The sequence below is a fragment of the Schistocerca piceifrons genome, chromosome 2 (genome assembly GCF_021461385.2).
Source record: "Schistocerca piceifrons isolate TAMUIC-IGC-003096 chromosome 2, iqSchPice1.1, whole genome shotgun sequence".
Classification (NCBI taxonomy): domain Eukaryota; kingdom Metazoa; phylum Arthropoda; class Insecta; order Orthoptera; family Acrididae; genus Schistocerca; species Schistocerca piceifrons.
Genome location: NC_060139.1, coordinates 965,720,654 through 965,742,490, shown reverse-complemented (window position 1 = coordinate 965,742,490; position 21,837 = coordinate 965,720,654). Strand labels below are relative to the sequence as shown.

General features: G+C 43.4%; 1 protein-coding gene across 1 annotated transcript in view; it reads left to right on the top strand.

The window, feature by feature from the left end:
* LOC124776859 overlaps window positions 1–20,891 on the top strand; it is a 120,928-nt gene extending 100,037 nt beyond the window's left edge. The window contains exons 3-4 of the mRNA XM_047252034.1: window positions 5,729–5,881; window positions 19,288–20,891. Of these exons, the coding sequence (XP_047107990.1) occupies window positions 5,729–5,881; window positions 19,288–19,502 (368 nt within the window). The 3' untranslated portion in view covers window positions 19,503–20,891. The remainder of the gene's footprint in view (window positions 1–5,728; window positions 5,882–19,287) is intronic.
* The last annotated feature ends 946 nt before the right edge of the window (window positions 20,892–21,837 follow it).

The window sequence follows — 21,837 nt, the reverse complement described above, 5'->3', positions numbered from 1 at the left end:
TAAGAAACAGAACAATGAGAAGTAATATTTACACAAGCATCAGAATAATATATCTACAGGTAAAAATAAAATTATAACACATTCAAAACGTCGGTACACTACATCTTGTCATTTCTCATGTATACCTCCACCATACACTTGTGCTGTTTACTGAGGCAGAATGCTTAAAATAAAAATCTGCTGCCGCTTGTTAGCGTCAAATGCAAACAGACTTCTACAATTTTTTCTACTATTCTTAAAAAAATTGTTCAAATGGCTCTGAGCACTATGGGACTTAACATCTGTGGTCGTTAGTCCCCTAGAACTTAGAACTACTTAAACCTCACTAACCTAAGGACATCACACACATCCATGCCCGAGGCAGGATTCGAACCTGCGACCGTAGCAGTCGCGCGGTTCAGGACTGAGCGCCTAGAACCGCTAGACCACCGCGGCCGGCCTACTATTCTTAGTTAGCAGCACTAGTCTATGGTACAAATAGGCATGAGAACTGACAAGATACAGTGTATCGAAATTTTAACAGTGATATGTTTCCATTTCGTCCTTTATATGTATTATTATAATAATTTTAGAAATACAGCCACTGATTTGTTCTACTTCTAATCTGACAGATTGTGATGATGGCTGTGACCGAAATACCATAGGGCGTATAATTAAAACACGTAGCGATCTAGGTGGACAATTATATTAGTTGATAACTATGATCGCGGACTCACATAATGATGTTAAGTCATTTATAGACAAGGAAGATTAGAATTTAGCGCCTCGCCGACTCTCGTTAGGGTTGTAACTTAAGGCTGGAATGAACAACGAAGAGGGAGAAACTCGACTGAGTCCATTTCAAAAAGAACCGTCCTAGCATGGGCGTTAAATGATACAAGGAAACGACGAAGAATCCTAATCCATTGGCTGAACGGACATCTGAATCCTTTCCATCGCGAAAGCGAGTTCCGTTCGACTTCTTGTGCGCCACCTCGCTTAGGTGTAGCAAACAGACAAATGCACCTGAAACCCAAAGCCAAAAACCAACAGACTGTGCCCAGACAGAAACAGTACATATGTTCCGTATAACTTTGTCCTTCAACTTCCAGAAACAACCATGCTCTGCTACTAAAATGGTGCACACTACTGTAGTAACGTCGCCTGGGAATGGAAGGACTGGGCAAAACAACGACTGAACATCATTCGTATCAAGATTTTTATTCGTGTTCTTCCGAAAAAGTAGCTTTACCAATTAGGTCAGCAGGACCTTGATATATTAAACAAAACAATTCAGACAAGATAATTTAAAAGTTCTTAAGATTTAAGTTTCTTACGGTTTAAGTACAAAACTCATTGAAGTCCAAATAAGAGTTTTTTACAATAAGTAGAACATAACCTAAGAACAGTCCCCGAAACAGGCAGCCAATACACATCTATAGAAAGTGGGGCTAAAATAAAATACCTAGCCGGCCGAAGTGGCCGTGCGGTTAAAGGCGCTGCAGTCTGGAACCGCAAGACCGCTACGGTCGCAGGTTCGAATCCTGCCTCGGGCATGGATGTTTGTGATGTCCTTAGGTTAGTTAGGTTTAAGTAGTTCTAAGTTCTAGGGGACTGATGACCTCAGTAGTTAAGTCCCATAGTGCTCAGAGCCATTTTAAAATACCTAAAAGAGAGTATATCAAAAGGAAGAAAAAGAATTAAAGCTGCTCGATATGAAACCACCATGCATTGGGCAATGTGGTCCGGACGAACGGTCCCAAAATTACTCTAGGCAGACGTGATACGCTCTTCACCATGCTCCTCCTTTTCTAAGCAGCCAGTGGGCCCATGCCCCAAGACACAAACATACAATGATAGCTTGAAGAACAGAAGTAGTTTTTAAATAAAACAAGTAAAAAATTAAGTCATCAGTTAGACCCTGACAGCGCAGACAAAACAGTTGTGGTGAGTTGTTAAAAGGTAATAAGGTACCAGGCCAAGGCAATCCTACCCACTTACACCTGATTGGAAGGAAGTTCAGGAGATTCAGTTTCAAATCACGCTATGCGGTGGAACCGGTAAATGCTTAACTGTCGTGTGGGACGGAAACGTAGGTGGAAGGAAGAAGCGAATGGTTGGCTGATGAACTTTACTTACGTCAAACACAAGCTTGGCTTGGAGTCATAACCCAGCAAAATACAGCACAAGAAACAAGATTTGCCCGCTAAGACACATGAGCCTGCGGGCTACAAATAGCTAAAGAAAACGACTTGGCGATTTATTGTCAATGCAAAAAAAAAAAAAAAATTAATTAATTAAAAAAATGGACGTCTTGAATAGTGATACACTGAACATAAAAAGATTACAAAACCTCAATAATTTAAAAGAGACAGTCAAATCACAGCTCTATGACTGGCAGAAAACTGAAGCTATTATGTTTTCACACGAGTGACGTGCTACTCGGATCGCCTGGCTAGACACAGGAACAGGGAACAACAGGAGGCTGAACTCAGTCCGATATAGAAGCAGCAGGGCACAAATACACGCTGGAAGCGAACCAGTCATTGTTATCACACTCACTGCGGGGAGCAAGATCAGACTTTACGAATGCCGCGTGGCTACGGCACCTAAGCAACGGACTAAAAGTAGTTCATCGAACACCCATAGCCGCTTTGCAGTGACAAACAGTGGAAAACTTGGAGCCGCCAGGAAATGTGTGGATGACGATGACCCACCGTTCGCCTCCAAATCTCGCCAGTCAAAGGAATAATATGTCCACTCCCATTTCCGGTGCACGTCCCTCGTGTCCGAAATATGCTCAGCCAGGCAAACTTGGAGGTCACCACGGACGGCAGAACAAACAGGCAGCCCGTTTCCCCTGAGACCCACGCTGCCCGTGCTGCTTCACTTACTGCCTCTCCTGGAAAAATGCCTCAACGCCAATCGCAGCAGACGTGCCCCTCGCCACTTAAACGTCGAAGATCGTTTTCCAGGAGACGTGGCGTCAGCTTTCGATCGTGCAACGGTTCATTATTGTTATTAGTTGTAGCAGAAGCAGTACTAGAAATACTTTCAATATTAACTTCATTAGTGCATAATCAAGCAGGTATTGACAGATGTGAAAATTACCGAACTATCAGTTTAATAAGCCACAGCTGCAAAATACTAACGCGAATTATTTACAGACGAATGGAAAAACTGGTAGAAGCCGACCTCGGGGAAGATCAGTTTGGATTCCGTAGAAATGTTGGAACACGTGAGGCAATACTGACCTTACGACTTATCTTAGGAGAAAGATTAAGGAAAGGCAAACCTACGTTTCTAGCATTTGTAGACTTAGAGGAAGCTTTTTACAATGTTGACTGGAATACTCTTGTTTTTATATGGATGTACAAATTTTGTACAAGAGTCGAGGGGTATGAAAGGGAAGCAGTGGTTGGGAAGGGAGTGAGACAGGGTTGTTGCCTCTCCCCGATGTTATTCAATCTGTATATTGAGCAAGCAGTAAAGGAAACAAAAGAAAAGTTCGGAGTAGGTATTAAAATCCAGGGAGAAGAAATAAAAACTTTGAGGTTCGCCGACGACATTGTAATTCTGTCAGAGACAGAAAAGGACTTGGAACAGCAGTTGAACGGAATGGACAATGTCTTGAAGGGAGGATATAAGATGAACATCAACAAAAGTAAAAAGAGGATAATGGCATGTACGAATTAAGTCGGGTGATGCTGAGGGAATTAGATTAGGAAATGAGACACTTAAAGTAGTAAAGGAGTTTTGCTAATTGGGGAGCAAAATAACTGATGATGGTCGAAGTAGAGAGGATATAAAATGTAGACTGGCAATGGCAAGGAAAGCGTTTCTGAAGAAGAGAAATTTGTTAACATCGAATATAGATTTAAGTGTCAGGAAGTCGTTTCTGAAAGTATTTGTATGGAGTGTAGCCATGTATGGAAGTGAAACATGGACAATTAATAGTTTGGACAAGAAGAGAATAGAAGCTTTCGAGAAGTGGTGCTACAGAAGAATGTTGAAGATTAGGTGGGTAGATCACATAACTAATGAGGAGGCATTGAATAGGATTGGGGAGAAGAGAAGTTTGTGGCACAACTTGACTAGAAGAAGGGATCGGTTGGTAGGACATGTCCTGAGGCATCAAGGGATCACAAATTTAGCATTGGAGGGCAGCGTGGAGGATAAAAATCGTAGAGGGAGACCAAGAGACGAATACACTAAGCAAATTCAGAAGGATGTAGGTTGCAGTAGGTACTGGGAGATGAAGGAGCTTGCACAGGATAGATTAGAATGGAGAACTGCATCAAACCAGTCTCAGGACTGAAGACCACCACCACAACAACAACAACAACAGTGCATAATCAGTATTATTTACTCCTACTGTCAATGTAGACATTCAAATCATTTTGATACTATCTGCCATACTATAATTGTTATTTCTTAGGGAACTATGATGTAAAGAAAGTACTGTATGTGTGAAATCCTGGTGTGATGTAGAGAGGATCTGATGGCCGTAATCAGGTCAAGCTAAATGAGTGAATCAATAAATAAATAGAATATGTCAGGGGATTTTAAGGTTTGACGTGAGTTGAAGTAAAATCTTTTGGATACCACTTGATAATGGCCTTAACCCCGAAACTTAATTGTGAAATAAAGAATCCCTGCAGTCAACGGCGAATATGATGTCCTTTAAAAAATTCTACGTGACTGTGAACTACAATCATGAGATGTTAATCGAGTGGTCACTTACGTGTTACGTAGGACTGTAAGGATAATTACGTTCAGAAGGTTTATAACTATCAAAAGATTACATTTTAAACATCGATAATACATCTGGTCTTGAATTTTTCTAGGTTAATGTATGTCGTAAGTTATCGATTTTTCGTATCAATGTTTTAATTAAGTGATTTTAATTAAATCATCGGCTTTGGATGAAACAAAGCACTTGTATCGAGGCATTTCGACCATGTACGTAGATTGTTATACTTTAACTACTTTAGAATGCTTCCCAAAAAAAAAGTAGTTAGGCATTACAGTCATATTAGGCTTAGTAGCCTTTGTTTAGTTAAAAACATCTTTTCTAGTGAGAGGTAACCTTGTCTTCCAGTAACTGCCAGTCGCCCTGGGGACAATTTCTAAAAGAGAATGGTTCAAATGGCTCTGAGGACTATGGGACTTAAGTTCTGAGGTCATCAGTCCCCTAGAACAGAACTACTTAAACCTAACTAACCTAAGGACATAAAACATATCCATGCCCGAGGCAGGATTCGAACCTGCGAACGTAGCGGTCGCGCGGATCCAGACTGTAGCATCTAGAACCGCTCGGCCACCCCGGCCGGTTCTAAAAGAGAAGCCAAATACGAATAAAGTAATTGCAAGTAAAGAGATCGATATAGAAAGAGACGAATAATGTTAAGCAATTTTATGTTATAGCCAAAAGTGACTGCTACGTTACATTAGAGTCGAATTGTACTGGGCGAACATGTAGGTTGTGATGATCAGAGGGCTTTCGTTCTGAAGCAATCGATGAGATACAGATTTAGTTCTCCAAAGGTTAATCTACGAAATGAACGGAGAATAAAAAGAATCATATGGCACAGTGAACTTAGTATCAACTGTTGTGTATGAATTGTGGAATCTGTCGTTCTCATGTAACAGGAGAGCCATCGCAGTTGCTACTGGAAGTGTAGAAGATGGCTGCCTCTGCATCGGCAGTGGATCTGCGCTGACAACGGTGTGTCTCGATATGTTGCAGCTCGCGCCATCAGCTGCTACCAGTGTAACTCCTTCGAGGATCCTGACTGCGACAAGATAACGATGGGCAACGCGACGTACGATCGCCTTCTCAAGCCGTGTGACGGCGACTATAACGGAGCGGAGCCCTTCTGCCGCAAAATGGTTCAAACGCGTGAGTACTGCACACAGTATCTAAATTTAGTGAACAATCTGAACTGCTTTCGCAGAAATGAAATAATTTTCTTCCGCTACTGAGTTAGAAATGTCGTAGTAATACACTGCCGAGCCGAAACATTACGACAAACGGGTTAACAGCGTGTTGGTTGACGTTTGGAATGCAATACAGCAGCAATTGGCTGGTGTCGATTCGGCGAGTCCTTGGTAAGTTCCTAGAGGTATGTGGCAACAGTAACCGCACATCACGTGTTTGCGGTCGGTGGGTGCGTTTTTGGCTTGCACCAGCGTGCAAGATGTATTCTGTCGGGTTCAGATCAGACGAATATGGAAGCCAGGATATCAACATGAGCTCACTATCATGCTCGTAGTGACATGGACATTTAATCTGCTGGAAGAGGGTATGTCTATTGGGGGAGACATCTAGGGATGCAGGGGATGCAAGTGGTGAACAATAATGTTCACTTAATCCTCAGCAGTCACGGCGCCTTCGTTGCTACCAGGGATCCCAGGGATGCACAGGTGAATATCCACCACAGCTTAATACTGCCCCATTGACCTGTGTCCCTGCTACAGTACATGCCTTGAACAGCTGTTCGACTCGATGACGGAGTACCCAGACACGACCAATGACATGTTGTAACAAGAAACCTGATTCATCCGGCTGGGCGACACTTTTCTGTTGATCGACGGTCCGATCTCTATGATCCCGTGCCCAGTACAGTCGTAACTGACAGTGTACTGGGTCGGCATGAGATAACGTAGGTTTTATCTGCTGCGCAGCCGGATGTTCAACAATTTGTACTGAATGGCGTGTTCCAAAACACTTGTGCCTGCACTGGTATTGTAGTCTGTCGTCAGATGAGTCACAAATTGCCACTTGTCGCCTGGGCGTGATTTCACCATCTTTCAACCACTTTCCATATATGTTCACAACAGTAGCAAGTGAACATCTAATTAGCTTCACTCTTTCCGAGATGCTCGTATTCAGTTGCTCGGCCATAATTATCTATGTCAGGGAAAATTTCCCCATCTGCAACCCGTATCGTCTCTAGAATGAGTCACCACTCGAGTCTGATCCACTTACATACACTACTGGCCATTAAAATTCCTACACCAAGAGGAAATGCAAATAATAAACGGATATTCATTCGACAAATATATTGTAGTAGAACTGATATGTGATTACATTTTCACGCAATTTGTGTGCATAGATCCTGAGAAATCAGTACCCAGAACAACCACCTCTGGTCGTAATAACGGCCTTGATACACCTGGGCATTGAGTCAGACAGAGCTTGGATGGCGTTTACAGGTACAGCTGCCCATGCAGCTTCAACACGATACCACAGTTCATCAAGAGTAATGACTGGCTTATTGTGACGAGCCAGTTGCTCGGCCACCACTGACCAGACGTTTTCAGTTGGTGAGAGATATGGAGAATGTGCTGGCCAGGGCAGCAGTCGAACATTTTCTGTACCCAGAAAGGCCCGTACAGGACCTGAAACATGCGGTCGTGCATTATCCTGCTGAAATGTAGGGTTTCGCAGGGATCACATGAAGGGTAGAGCCACGGGTCGTAACACATTTGAAATGTAACGTCCACTGTTCAAGGTGCCGTCAATGCGAACAAGAGGTGAGGGAGACGTGTATCCAATGGCCCCCCATACCATCACGCCGGGTGATACGCCAGTATGTCGATGGCGAATACACGCTTCCAATGTGCGTTCACCGCGATGTCACCAAACACGGATGTAAACAGAACCTGGATTCATCCGAAACAATGACGTTTTGCCATTCGTGGACCCAGATTCGTCGTTGAGTACACCATCGCAGGCGCTCCTGTCTGTGATGCAGCGTCAAGGGTAACCGCAGCCATGGTCCCCGAGCTGATAGTCCATGCTGCTCCAAACGTCGTCGAACTGTTCGTGCAGATAGTTGTTGTGTTGCAAACGTCCCCATCTGTTGACTCAGGGATCCAGACTTGGCTGCACGATCCGTTACAGCCATGCGGGTAAGATGCCTATTATCTCGACTGCTAATGATACGAGGCCGTTGGGATCCAGCACGGCGTTCCGTATTACCTTCCTGAACCCACCGATTCCATATTCTGCTAACAGTCATTGGATCTCGACCAACGCGAGCAGCAATGTCGCGCTACGATAAACCGCATTCGCAGAGTCGGAAACGTGATGGTACGCATTTCTCCTCCCTACACGAGGCATCACAACAACGTTTCACCAGGCAACGCGGGTCAACTGCTGTTTGTGTATGAGAACTCGGTTGGAAACTTTCCTCATGTCAGCACGTTGTATGTGTCGCCACCGGCGGCAACCTTGTGTGAATGCTCTGAAAAGCTAATCATTTTGCATATCACAGCATCTTCTTCCTGTCGGTTAAATTCCGCATCTGTAGCACGTTATCTTCGTGGTGTAGCAATTTTAATGGCCATAGTGTATGACATGCCCGCCTGATATACTTGCATACAGTTTTTTCAAAAAAAAATTTGGTAAAATTGTATGATTACCTCGTATCTCATAGTCTCATTCAGTAGCTTCTTGATGAATTGCCTATAATTTTGTTGGAAGTGAAAAAGTAATGGAGATGAGCGTTTGGTGTCATTGGCCGGGAGGCCCCTTGTGGGGCAGGTCCGGCCGCCTTGGTTCAGGTCCTATAAAATTTGACGGCACATTGGGCGACCTGCGCGCCGGATGGGGATGAAATGATGATGAAGTGACAGCCCAGTACCTGAGCGGAGAAAGTTTCCTACCCAGCCGGGGATCGAACCCGGGCCTCTAGAACAGCAATCCGTCACGCTGACTACTCAGCTATCCGGGCGGACATATTTTTGTTAATGATGATAGTTATTGTCATATCTCGACAATACGTAACATAATGATCGAAATTCCAATAGTTTGTAATGAAAAGTAAGGTTTGCTATGTGACAGCATTTGGTGCATAATAAGTCGCACATTACTGCATATGAATTTTAGCTAAGATACAGAATTTTTACTTGATGTTGGGAGCAGATCATTTATCTCCAATTTGAAGAAAAAGGACTGTATGTAGCTCACACAGTTGCGCTCGAGCGCATGGAGTATAGAAGTGGAATGAAACATTCGTGACATCCCTTCTATCTCAAACTGTTTTGGCAAACGTTAGCCCACAAGAGGAGAGAATTTAGCATGTGGTTAATGTGCAGAAATTACTTTTATCCGCTATATGCAAGTAACTTATGATATCTTCGACGGAGAAATGTAATTTTAAGGGTCATCAATAGTTGATGAAAAGAAAGTGCTATGGGTTTTACAATAACGTTATTCACGTATTATTCGTTTATTTTTGTACCAAGAGTGGGCTCCTTCATAAACTATTGGCCTGTCTTGCCCCTGCGTTCTTAGGTTCATAATACACTGTTTCAGGATTCTGACGCAATGTAAACTACATTACATGTTAGTGAGATAAATGTTTGTGAACTCCAACCTTTTTTTTTTAAATAACAGAAGCAAATTTTAACAAAAGAGCAAGAGAAGTATGTATTATATTGACACTGATGACACTTTTCTGAAGAAAGTGAAAAGGAGTAAGAAGTCTGGAGAAAATGAAACGCAACTTCTTTTGTTATTTCAGGAGAATCCCATACCCCAAGTGTTTTAATAATAAACGGCTGGAACTGAAACTCCTCAAACAATTTTATTTCTGTACATTAATGATCCGAAAATACGAAAACAGTTCACCGCTCATTGTCTAATATCTTTTAGTTCGGAATGAAGGACAGTATTTTTCACCTCAACTATATTTTTTCATCTGAAACATCTTTTAGCTCGCCAAAGACACTGATAATCTGTTTTCACCTTCCGCTCATGCGGACAAAGCATAAAGCACACACCTACCGCATGAACGAGCTTTGACCAAGGCAAGAACGTTTGATTGGTTTAAACGGCTTATAGATGGTACGGAGTGTTTGAGAAATGACAAGCACTCTAGCCGACTGTCATCAAGTACATCTTCCTCAGTTGCTAGTTAAGTAATACACTGTTTCAGGATTCTATTGCAATTGAAACAGCATTGGTGTGTCTGCACGAAGAATATATGTAAACTCTACGGTGGTTTGGCAAAAGAAGCAAATTTTAACATAGCAACAAGAGAAGTTAGATACTCGTATAATTCAAAACTCGCCACCAATGACACATCTCTGAAGAAAAAAAAAGTAATGAGTCAGGCGAAATAAATCCCCACTTTTGTCGCAATTTCGGCCGAATCCTATACCCCAGTGTATTTTTGATAATTAATTGCTGGGACTAAGAATTACCAGAGGATTTTATTCCTTGACCTCATTGAAACAGGAAAATAATTCAGTTTTTAGAATCCTGTTCCACATAATTCCCCAAACAGTGACATTACCATTTATGATCACAAAATATCTAAACTTTTTACGTACTCTTTACTGAAATGGTTCAAATAACACAAAGCGAATTTTTTTATAATCGTAAATTGGAATCAGACTTATCAGAGCAGCCTGGGATTAGTCCTCCCTCGGACATCGGTGTGGCCGGCCGAAGTGGCCGTGCGGTTAAAGGCGCTGCAGTCTGGAACCGCAAGACCGCTACGGTCGCAGGTTCGAATCCTGCCCCGGGCATGGATGTTTGTGATGTCCTTAGGTTAGTTCGGTTTAACTAGTTCTAAGTTCTAGGGGACTAATGACCTCAGCAGTTGAGTCCCATAGTGCTCAGAGCCATTTGAACCATTTGAACATGGGTGTGTGTGTTTGTCCTTAGGATAATTTAGGTTAAGTAGTGTGTAAGCCTAGGGACTGATGACCTTAGCAGTCAAGTCCCATAAAGATTTCACACACATTTGAACATTTGAACTTATCAGATATCAGTCTTACTGGCCTCTTTCTGGGGTATCATAGAACGGCTCACTACGTCACACTGTAAAACTTCCGCTTTCCTCCATGGGTTGTTTAAGGGAACAGACCAGACAGCGAGGTTACCGGTCTCATCGGATTAAGGAGGGACAGAGAAGGAAGTCGGCCGTGCCCTTTCAAAGGAACCATCCCGAAATTTGCCTGGAGAGATTTAGGGAACTCGCGGTAAACCAAAATCAGGATGCCCGGACGCAGGATTGTACCGTCGTCCTCCCGAATGCGAGTCCAGTGTGCTAACCACTGCTCCACCTCGCTCGGTTTTCCTTCATGTTTAGGCACCGAACGCACCTTCGCGCCCTGCGTTGTTCACGTAGTTGAATTAGGTTCATCGTCATGCATAGCAAAGACACAACATATTTGACTTCCTGATTTTCTGAGATTGCTATTAGATCTTGTTTTTATATGGATGTACAAGAGTCGAGGGGCATGAAAGGGAAGCAGTGGTTGGGAAGGGAGTGAGACCGGGTTGTAGCCTCTCCCCGATGTTATTCGATCTGTATATTGAGCGAGCAGCAAAGGAAACAAAAGAAAAATTCGGAGTAGGTATTAAAATCCATGGAGAAGAAATAAAAACTTTGAGGTTCGCCGATGACATTGTAATTCTGTCAGAGACAGCAAAGGACTTTGAAGAGCAGTTGAACGGAATGATATAAGATGAACATCAACAAAAGGAAAAAGTGGATAATGGAATGTTGTCGAAATAAATCAGGTGATGCTGCGGAAATTAGATTAGGAAATGAGACACTTAAAGTAGTAAGGGAGTTTTGCTATTTGGGGAGCAAAATAACTGATGATGGTCGAAGTAGAGAGGATATAAAATGTGGACTGGCAGTGGCAAGGAAAGCGTTTCTGAAGAAGAGAAATTTGTTAACACCGAGTATAGATTTAAGTGTCAGGAAGTCGTTTCTGAAAGTATTTGTATGGAGTGTAGCCACGTATGGAAGTGAAACATGGACGATAAATAGTTTAGACAAGAAGAGAATAGAAGCTTTCGAAATGTGGTGCTACAGAAGAACGCTGAAGATTAGATGGGTGGATCACATAACTAATGAGGAGGTATTGAATAGAATTGGGGAGAAGAGGAGCTTGTGGCACAACTTGACTAGAAGAAGGGATCGGTTGGTAGGACATGTTCTGAGACATCGAGGTATCACCAATTTAGTATTGGAGGGCAGCGTGGAGGGTAAAAATCGTAGAGGGAGACCAAGAGATGAATACACTAAGCAGATTCAGAAGGATGTAGGTTGCAGTACGCACTGGGAGATGAAGAAGCTTGCACAGGATAGAGTAGCATGGAGAACTGCATCAAACCAGTCTCAGGACTGAAGACCACAACAACAACAACAACAAATGTTGTGCTGAAATTCTATTCCTTTCGACGATAATGGCTCGCTCTGCTTGAAGGCATTTAATTCTCCAATGTGTGAAGCTACCTAGGATCTCCAATGTAACTATATTAACAAGTTTGATAGCGTTTCTTATGACATCCGTTTATTTCGATTTCCGTTTCTTGAGTATAAATAACAATGTGGCTTCACTTTTTTGATCTACGATAGCGTCATTAACTCTGTTTCGGGTGCGTTACGCACTGACGACATACAGTCCCATCAGCTGGTGGATGACATTACGTCTTCGGTATTGTCGCCGGCCGCGGTGGTCTCGCGGTTCTAGGCGCGCAGTCCGGAACCGCGCGACTGCTACGGTCGCAGGTTCGAATCCTGCCTCGGGCATGGATGTGTGTGATGCCCTTAGGTTAGTTAGGTTTAAGTAGTTCTAAGTTCTAGGGGACTGATGACCACAGCTGTTAAGTCCCATAGTTCTCAGAGCCATTTGAACCATTTTTTTTCAGTATTGTCTGGTGTTTTGTCTGTCATCCTGCACTGTCATTCCTCTGATGTCCATTACACCAGTTACGAACAGTAAATCGCAGTACTAACTGTGACTTGTATGTTAGACATACGAGGGGCGTTCAACATGTGAAGCAACACATTTTTTCTGATAGCAGGTTGGTTTCATTCAGGATTCCGGTACACGACATTATTGCCCACATTTTTGGCTACGAAAACCCTATTTTTTAACATAATTTCCGTTCAGTGCCACCGCCTTACGTCATAATACTGGGAGGACCTGTATGCTTGCACGGTACCACTCTACTGTTCTGCGTCGGAGCCAACATCTTGCTGCATCAGTAACGTCCCCATCATCCACATACCGTTTCGCGCGGAGTGCATCTCCCATAGATCCAAACCCGTTGCTCGTTCCGGTCTTCTGTTAGACGACGAGAACACAGTGGCTGTACACTTTTGAGTACCCCAACTATTGGACGAGTGTGTCAGTACTGCCAACTAAGACGTCCAGTCCTGCAACAAAATGTTTGTTTGTAATCTGTCGATTACCTCGAATAAGTGACCGCAGGTTCCAACTTTGCACGAGTGGGCGGTGGGCAGGCAGGCGGGACATCGGACAAGCTGGCGCGATCTAGTTGCAATAATGACAGACGCCTCGCCCATCGATTCACCGTGATTTTGTTCACTACCAGGTCTCCGCAGACATTCTGCAAGCGTCTATGAATATCTGCGATTCTCTGGTTTTCCGCTGAAAGAAACTCAGTGACAGCCCGCACCTTGGAACGAACCTCCGTTACAGACGCTATTTTGAAGGCTACGCATAGCGCCGTCACCTATTGGAAGTTCATGAAATTTTAAGGGCTGAAACAAGAATAATTCACGATGTTCCACAACACATTCACATTTTTCCAACCAAAATAGGCCGGGAAGAAAAGTGTGTTGTACATTATTGGCCATTAAAATTGCTACGCCACGAAGTGGACGTGCTACACACGCGAAATTTACCCGACAGGAAGAAGATGCTGTGATATGAAAATGATTAGCTTTTCAGAGCATTCACACAAGGTTGGCGCCGGTGGCGACACCTACAACGTGCCGAGTTGAGGAAAGTTTCCCACCGATTTCCCATACACAAACAGCAGCTGACCGGCGTTGCCTGGTGAAACGTTGTTGTGATGCCCCGTGTAAGGAGGAGAAATGCGTACCATCACGTTTCCGACTTTGATAAAGGTCGGATTGTACCCTATCGCGATTGCGGTTTATCCTATCGCGACATTGATGCTAGCGTTGGTCGAGATCCAATAACTGTTAGCAGAATGTGGAATAGATGGGTTCAGGAGCGTAATACGGAACGTCGTGCTGGATCCCAACGACCTCGTATCACTAGCAGTCGAGATGACAGGCGTCTTACCCGCATGGCTGTAATGGATCGTGCAGCCACGTCTCGATCCTTGAGTCAACAGATGGGGACGTTTGCAAGACAACAACCATCTGCACGAACAGTTCGACGACGTTTGCAGCAGCATAGACTATCAGCTTGGAGACCATGGCTCCGGTTACCCTGGACGCTGCATCACAGACTGGAGCGAATACGATTGTACACTCAACGACGAACCTGGGTGCACGAATGGCAAAACGTCATTGTTTCGGATGAATTCAGGCTCTGTTTACAGCATCATGATGGTCGCATCCGTGTTTGGCGACATCGCGCTGAACGCACATTGGAAGCGTGTATTCGTCATCGCCACACTGGCGTATCACCCGGCGTGATGGTGTCTGGTGCCATTGGTTACACGTCTCGGTCACCTCTTGTTCGCATTGACGGCACTTTGGACAGTGGACGTTACATTTGAGATGTGTTACGACCCGTGGCTCTACGCTTCATTCGATCCTTGCGAAACCGTACATTTCAGCAGGATAATGCACGACCGCATGTTGCAGGTCCTGTGCGGGCCTTTCTGGGTACAGAAAATGTTCGACTGCTGCCATGGCCACCATATTCTCCAGATGTCTAACCAATTGAAAACGTCTGGTCAATGGTGGCCGAGCAACTGGCTCGTCACAATACGCCAGTCACTACTCTTGATGAAGTGTGGTATCGTGTTGAAGCTGCATGGACAGCTGTACCTGTACACGCCATCCAAGCTCTGCTTGACTAAATGCACAGGCGTATGAAAGCCGTTATTACGGCCAGAGGTGGTTGTTCTGGGTACTGGTTGCTCAGGATCAATGCCTCCAAACTGCGTGAAAATGTAATCACATGTCAGTTCTAGTATAATATATTTGTCCAATGAATATCCGTTTATCATCTGCATTTCTTCTTGGTGTAGCAATTTTAATGGCCAGTAGTGTATATCTTACTGAACGCTCCCTGTAACGAAGACGTTGAAAGTGAAATATCATGAAAAATTGAATCTTTGTTATATCAGTAACTATTTTCTCTTCAGGGGAGATCCATGGATTCCTAAAACTTGCAAATAATATCCGTGTTTGAAAATGAAATACTTGCCACAGTTAATTATGTCTCCGTTATCATGTCTGAGTAAGCGACTAGTTGTCTGTTCTATTTATGGCAATGTGACATGCTAAACACATTCCGCATAAGAAACGTATTTTTTACGCCTTATTGTTTGTGTTAAACATTGAAGATGAAATTAAGAGTCCGCTGGAAGACGATTGGGTACGACCACAGTCGACATGAAGTGATGAGCCAGACGTTATTATCACTTGATTAATAGCATGTTGGTCCACCTGTGGAACGCTGTGCAGCAGTGATATTGTGAGGCATGCATTCGGTAAATCCTCGGTAGATGTCTGATCTCTACGTACAAGTCGCTGAATTTATGTAAATTTTGTGTCAGTGGAGTGTGGATGTGGAGCTGGCGCTCGATAGCGTCCCCGACGTGTTGCATCGGGTTGAGACGAGGTGACTTCGTTGCAAAGAAAACAACGTGAGTTCAGTACCATGCTTCTGAAACCACTCTGACACGAGTCTGGCCTTGTGATACGGACAGTTATCCTGCCGGAAGGTAACAGTGAGTGATTGCAGAGGCGTTGGAATTTAATCCACGACGCTGGTACAAAAACTGCTGATCAGAAACTCTACATAACCATGTCTCCTCCCCTTTATGACCGAACACTGGCAGTGCATATTTCCATCACCATTATTTAAACCTGCTTGCCTTCGAATCGAGTGCCATTGCAGAAGTGTGCTTTAACAACATCAGCTACGGAGTAGGGTTATATTTATTGTAAAGAACTGAATATAGTGTACCATTTTGAAATTAGTCTGTTCTGTGGAAAACATTATTAACGGTTTCTTCTGTGGCTTACTATCTAGGAGAATTTATTATAGCGCTAGTATCATTTGCAAGCCGGCCCGGTTGGCCGTGCGATCTAACGCAAGGCTTTCCGGGCGGGATGGAGCGCCCGGTCCCCGGCTCGAATCCGCCCGGCGGATGTGTGTCGAGGTCCGGTGAACCGGCCAGTCTGCGGATGGTTTATAGGCGGTTTTCCATCCATCTGCCTCGGAGAATGCGGGCAGGTTCCCCTTATTCTGCCTCAGTTACACTATGTCGGCGATTGCTGCGCAAACAAGTTCTCCACGTACGCGTACACCACCATTACTCTACCACACAAACATAGGGGTTACACTCGTTTGGTGTGAGACGTTCCCTAGGGGATCCACCGGGGGCCGGACCGCACGATAACCCTGGTTTCGGTGTGGGGTGGCAGAGGGGTGAAGTGGACTGCGGTGGTCGTCGTGGGTTTGTGGACCACTGCGGCTGAGGCGGGGACGGAGCCTTTCCATAGTTTCTAGGTCCCAGGTTAACATACAATACAATACAATCATTTGCAAAAAAGCACAAATTCTGGATGACGAATTTTAAGTGAAAGTTCGTCCACAGTAACAGATGTGTCTCCCATGGGGTGCCAGGCGCAGCATTTTCTCAGGTATTTCGGGAGGAATTTGCAACTTAGTTTCTAAAATGTGTAGCTGCAATCAGCGCCCGCCCCCTCGCCACACCCTCAAAAAAAAAAGAAAAAAAAAATACTGCTCAACAAACCTTCCATTCAACACTCAGTGACAACCGAAAGTGTCGATTTATTTCCCATTACGAGCAAAATGGATTTTAAAGCGGAATTTTAAGTGTCCATTCGATCGAACGGTCCCAAATTGGCCTAGGCCAAATTCATTTTATCCATTTGTGTTAACAACAACACTAAAATACGAAGGACAACCAGTACGCCAACAGCGACAGCACAGCCCTGGCGCATGCTGACTGCTACCCCCATGCAGTAGCGCTACTCAACTGATGCTGGAGTACTCGTTTTTCTTCGTGTTTTAATGTTGCTGCTAACACAAATGGATAAAAATTATCGCACTACACTAATATGCGACAGCTCTATCGAATGGGCAGGTAAAATCCCGCTTTAAAAATGATTTTGCTCGTAATGGGAAACAAATTGACACTTTCTGTTGTCACTGGGTGTTGCACGAAAGATTTGATGAGCAGCATTTGTTTGGGCTGACTACAGAAACTCACACTGCAAAATATAAACTTCAACTATGAACCGAAAAATCAGGGAAGAAGCGCCTGACGACTTTTGGGAGTGACACCCTGTATAGTGAACAGGAGTAGACCCAAAGTTGAGCCCTGTAGGACATACCTCCTGCATTGTACCAAAACACTAAAATTTTTTGTCCTGCAAACGTTGTTTGAAATATTCCGCATAACTTTTTGCTTTGTTTTTGTAATCTGTGATCGAAACTAGTTATCAGTGAAGCCATCAGTTCCATAAAACTTATGTTTTTCTAAGAGGGTAATAATTTACGTTCTAGAGCAGGGGTTCCCAACAACATTTTCTCGAGGACCCCCTCATCTAGCATGATTGGTACCTTGTCATATCGGAGTATCAAGTACCTAAAAAGCCAAATGAGTCTTTCTATATGTTTTCTATTTTTGGTACTTAGAAAAAACAGTGACATATTCATTATTGAAAAAATATTGAGCTTAAAACTTTTTCAATTTAGACATCATTGTTATTGTTAAATTTTTGATTATTGCTCAAAATCTTTGTCTTCAAATCTGTGTGTTTAGTATAACAAACTCCTTAAAAAAATAAAAATTGAGTATGAACTAAAAATGACAGGAAAAAATGAAAACTGAGTGTATTGGTCTTTCAAATGTACAACACTTAGGATTGCATTGAGTAGACATGTGTGAACAATAAGAAACCACTAATTTCATGCCGGGTATTATTTATTTGAAAAAATACACTTACAACAGAGTACTCCATCAATATACAGTTGGTTTTAATTTTCAGTTCTTAGTTGTCAGTTGCAAAGAGGCAGCGCGCACAGTCTAACGGCATACAGCAGAACTATTTGCCTCTATCTAATTCTAGTTTTGCTAGTGTGCTAGTGTCAGTTGGCTCTAGGAAGGCGCTAGATCCAGAAGCTAGCGTTCGTTAAGGCTCTGCTCATGCAGGAAGCGGCCACAACAAAAGATCTGTTATCATACATGTTGTGTACATAGTTCCACGTAGTCAGCGCGTACACAACTTTCCCACTAGAGCGCGCCCCGCTAAGCGCAACAGCGCAGGCGCAGCGCTCGTCCGCCTCCGCACTACGAGATGGCGCTGCCATAGAGACAGACCAAATTCTGCTTCCGCCGATCCGCGTATTAATATGTACCGCAGGCAATCAGATCGTTGTTAACGTAGAACCTTTTCTCCTCGCGGATCACACTCACGCAGTGATACAGGAACGCGTGAGGTATTATAACGAGTGTACAGACCTCCGATTAGTAAGTCTGCATTTGTCTGTACCAGTCTGTACGAGTTCTACATTTGTCTGTACCAGTCTATAGTCAAGTATCAGTCTGCGCCTAGTAAGATTCTCATATTCCTGTACATAGCCACGTAGATAAATGTGTAGACACTTTTGTCAAGTATCAGAGATATGTGTGAGAATAAGATTAACGTACCAATACCAAAGGAACTTCAGACTGTCAATTGTAAATAGCATCCAGAACCAAGTTAAGTAATTTTTATGTTTGTTATTATTTTAATAAATGTGTGTGAAAATTAATCAAGTTCTGTTTAAAGTTGGTCACCGTCAATCTGCTACTCTAAGCGTGCAAGTGGCATTTCTATTGTCTGACCTAATGGCAGAAGATAAACACGCCACGATAAGACCACGAGACATATTGCTGACACTCGCCTACTTCGTTAGAGCGACAAGTCAAATAATCTGATGGTGCGTGTACTGAAGATCTTACAGTACACACACCACAATACGGAATATATTTAACGTATTTTTTTATTCTAATAGCATCTTGTGGACGCCTCTGGCAAAGCTCGCGGACCCCTGGGGGTCCGCGGACCACCTGGTGGGAACCACTGATCTAGAGAATCAAATGCCTCGGAAACACCACGAAATGTACCGACTGGCTGTAGATGATCTTCACGCCATTTTTCTCGGGGATGACTAATTCTTTTTACATAGTGCTCACAACGGCCTTTGGGAGGCTGCGTGAAACGTCCTTTCCCAGCGAGTTGCTTTCCCCTGCCTTCAGGCCTGCCGCGTTGAGACACGCCACAAGTCTCATTTCCTGTGTTGCAGTGCAACGCGACGAGCCGGTGGTCCGCGTGCGCCGCACGTGCAGCTGGGAGCGCAGCCGCAACCCGTGTTACCAGTACGAGGACGACGACCACCTGGAGGTGGTGTGCCAGTGCTTCGCGGACGGCTGCAACGCGGCCACGGCGCCGGCGTCTCTGGGCGTCGCGACGATGCTGTCCGCCCTGGCGTCCGTCACGGCCTTCCTGCGGCCGCACTGACTGCCGCTGCAGCTGCCGCTCCTCCAGACCTCGCTCTGGAATCCAGGCCTCTGCACCGCACCACGTCCAGCTGGCCGGAGGCCGCCGCTCGCCTCGTCCGGCGAGGTCGTCGTCTCTCCGTGTGGACATCCGCGGCGAAAGTGCTCCGTGTTGTGCTGCGACCCAGTGTCCCGAAGGACCAGCGATCCCAGAGGCGAAAACTCATCGCGTCTCGCCATCATAATGGCTTGCTTTTGGTCATTTCCATTTCTTACTTCAACCGTATTCTAGAGGCGAGGACAGCGAGATAGCAATGTATCTCATCATAAACGTGACTGCAGTGAGATACGCCCAAATTGCCGCTAATCGCAAGAGTTCTCTCACTGTCCTTGCCTCCACGTATTACCTCTATTTCTCAGCCATCATCATCAGCAATCTTACATTCACTACTGCAGTAAGACACAGCCTTCTCCACGCACTATGACCACTTACATAGTAAATACTCAACAAAATTCAGTTACCTCCGAGAACACTGAAAAGCTCTAACTTCTGCCCCTCTCCCAGATACCTCTCATTTACATTCTGAAGTGAAAATCACTACCCATACAATTTGCACTGTTCACGTGACGGTGGGATTTTTACACTACGAAGAAACGTCAGGTAACAGGACAAATACTCATGAAATTGATTACATTCTTCTAGAAATATTTGTGACAGCCGTGTAGACGCAGCATGTCAGTATGTTACCATCGAAAAGTACAAAGGGACAAATTTTGAAACATTGCTACCAATAGAATGTGATTATCTGGAAAAATGGTTGTATCATATTATTGTTACTCTACAGACAGATAGAAAGTGCGGTAGGAAACGATAAGTGTGCAGAAAATGCAAACGTTTCTATTACATTCCTCTTATCGAACAACATAGTGGTTGTGTCCTTTGTTAATGGAACCCTTTAAATTCGCCTTTTCTTTCAGCTCTACATACATGTGCTTTTTGTGGTACCAAGTAATCGCACATATGTACTGGAAGCGCGATTCACATCTAATAGCTTATTTACTTCCCCTGCAGCTAATTTTTGAAAATGTGATATGAAGGAGAATACCCTAGACAGGCAGTAAATTTTTAATTCCAAAATAATCAGTATTTTTTCCTTTTTATGCCCTGTGAAAATATCAGATATACAATGCATTCAGAGAATTTCAGCTTCCAAAAATGTGCTCCAGGAAATTCTACTCTGCAATATGTGTAAAAGTACAAATCTTCAAATATACCAATTTTTTGATGTATATACGACTTGCCACAATAGTGAAACCAATTGTTGTTAAGGAGTAATTTCTTTTTGGAAACGCAAACTTGTGTGAATACATTAAAAACTAAGTTTCGAGCCACAGTGTAGTCTTTGTGACTCTGAATAAAATTATTATGTAAAGAAAATATAAACATCTTCATTCATCTGTTGATTTTATGTAGAAATGGATTTCCAAGATGGGATTCTGTGCTTTATTACACTGTTTGTTAATATTTGAAAGGCTGTGAAAGTGATGTAACTACTTTGAAAGAGAAGTTAATAGAAATTCAACACACACTACCACATGTACATCCAATTAACATTTGTTCATTTTACTATGTTTGTATTTATGTTCTTTCATTACCACATCTTTAAAAAAAACTAGTAAAAGTACACATCATGTCTCTCACACTAACAGAAGTGAATTTATACCTAAGGGTTTATTGTCATGTAGAAGCGGATTTCTGGTTAAGCCAGTACATGATGGATAAATGCTTTATCCAAGATTCTCCTTCGCGACTGTAATTTACGAGCGAGGGAGATAAGTGATTTCTTCTGTTGTTCCTCGTTTCTCTTTTCCACTCAGAAGAATTTCTTCTTACCTTTTACTTTTCTTAATTCTTTTAGAGATAATCATTTATGAATTTATGTTGGAATACGTTTTCAACAGAAGTACATTTCAATAGCGCAGGACGACTTCCTACTCAAAGAGGAATCTGAGATTCTTAGACATATGTGTACCTGACAGTCTGAAGCTACTTTTTTACATCACTCTCTATGCGGGAACTAGAAATCGGATTTCTCTTAATTTTCTTTGTGCCTTGTGGACAGTTGGTTATAAAACTATATCGATGCTTTAAAAGCGTATTATTTGCCTGCTGATCTCAAACGGAGATTCGCTTAATGTGCAATGCAAACAGGCAAATCTAACTGAAAAAGGGATACTCTTCAAAGTGTCATTTCTACTATGTTAAGCAAACTTGTACATCCACAAATTGTACATCCACCTTGAAGTTCACACAGGTATATCCAAAGAAAATCATCTACGAGCAATGATTGTACATA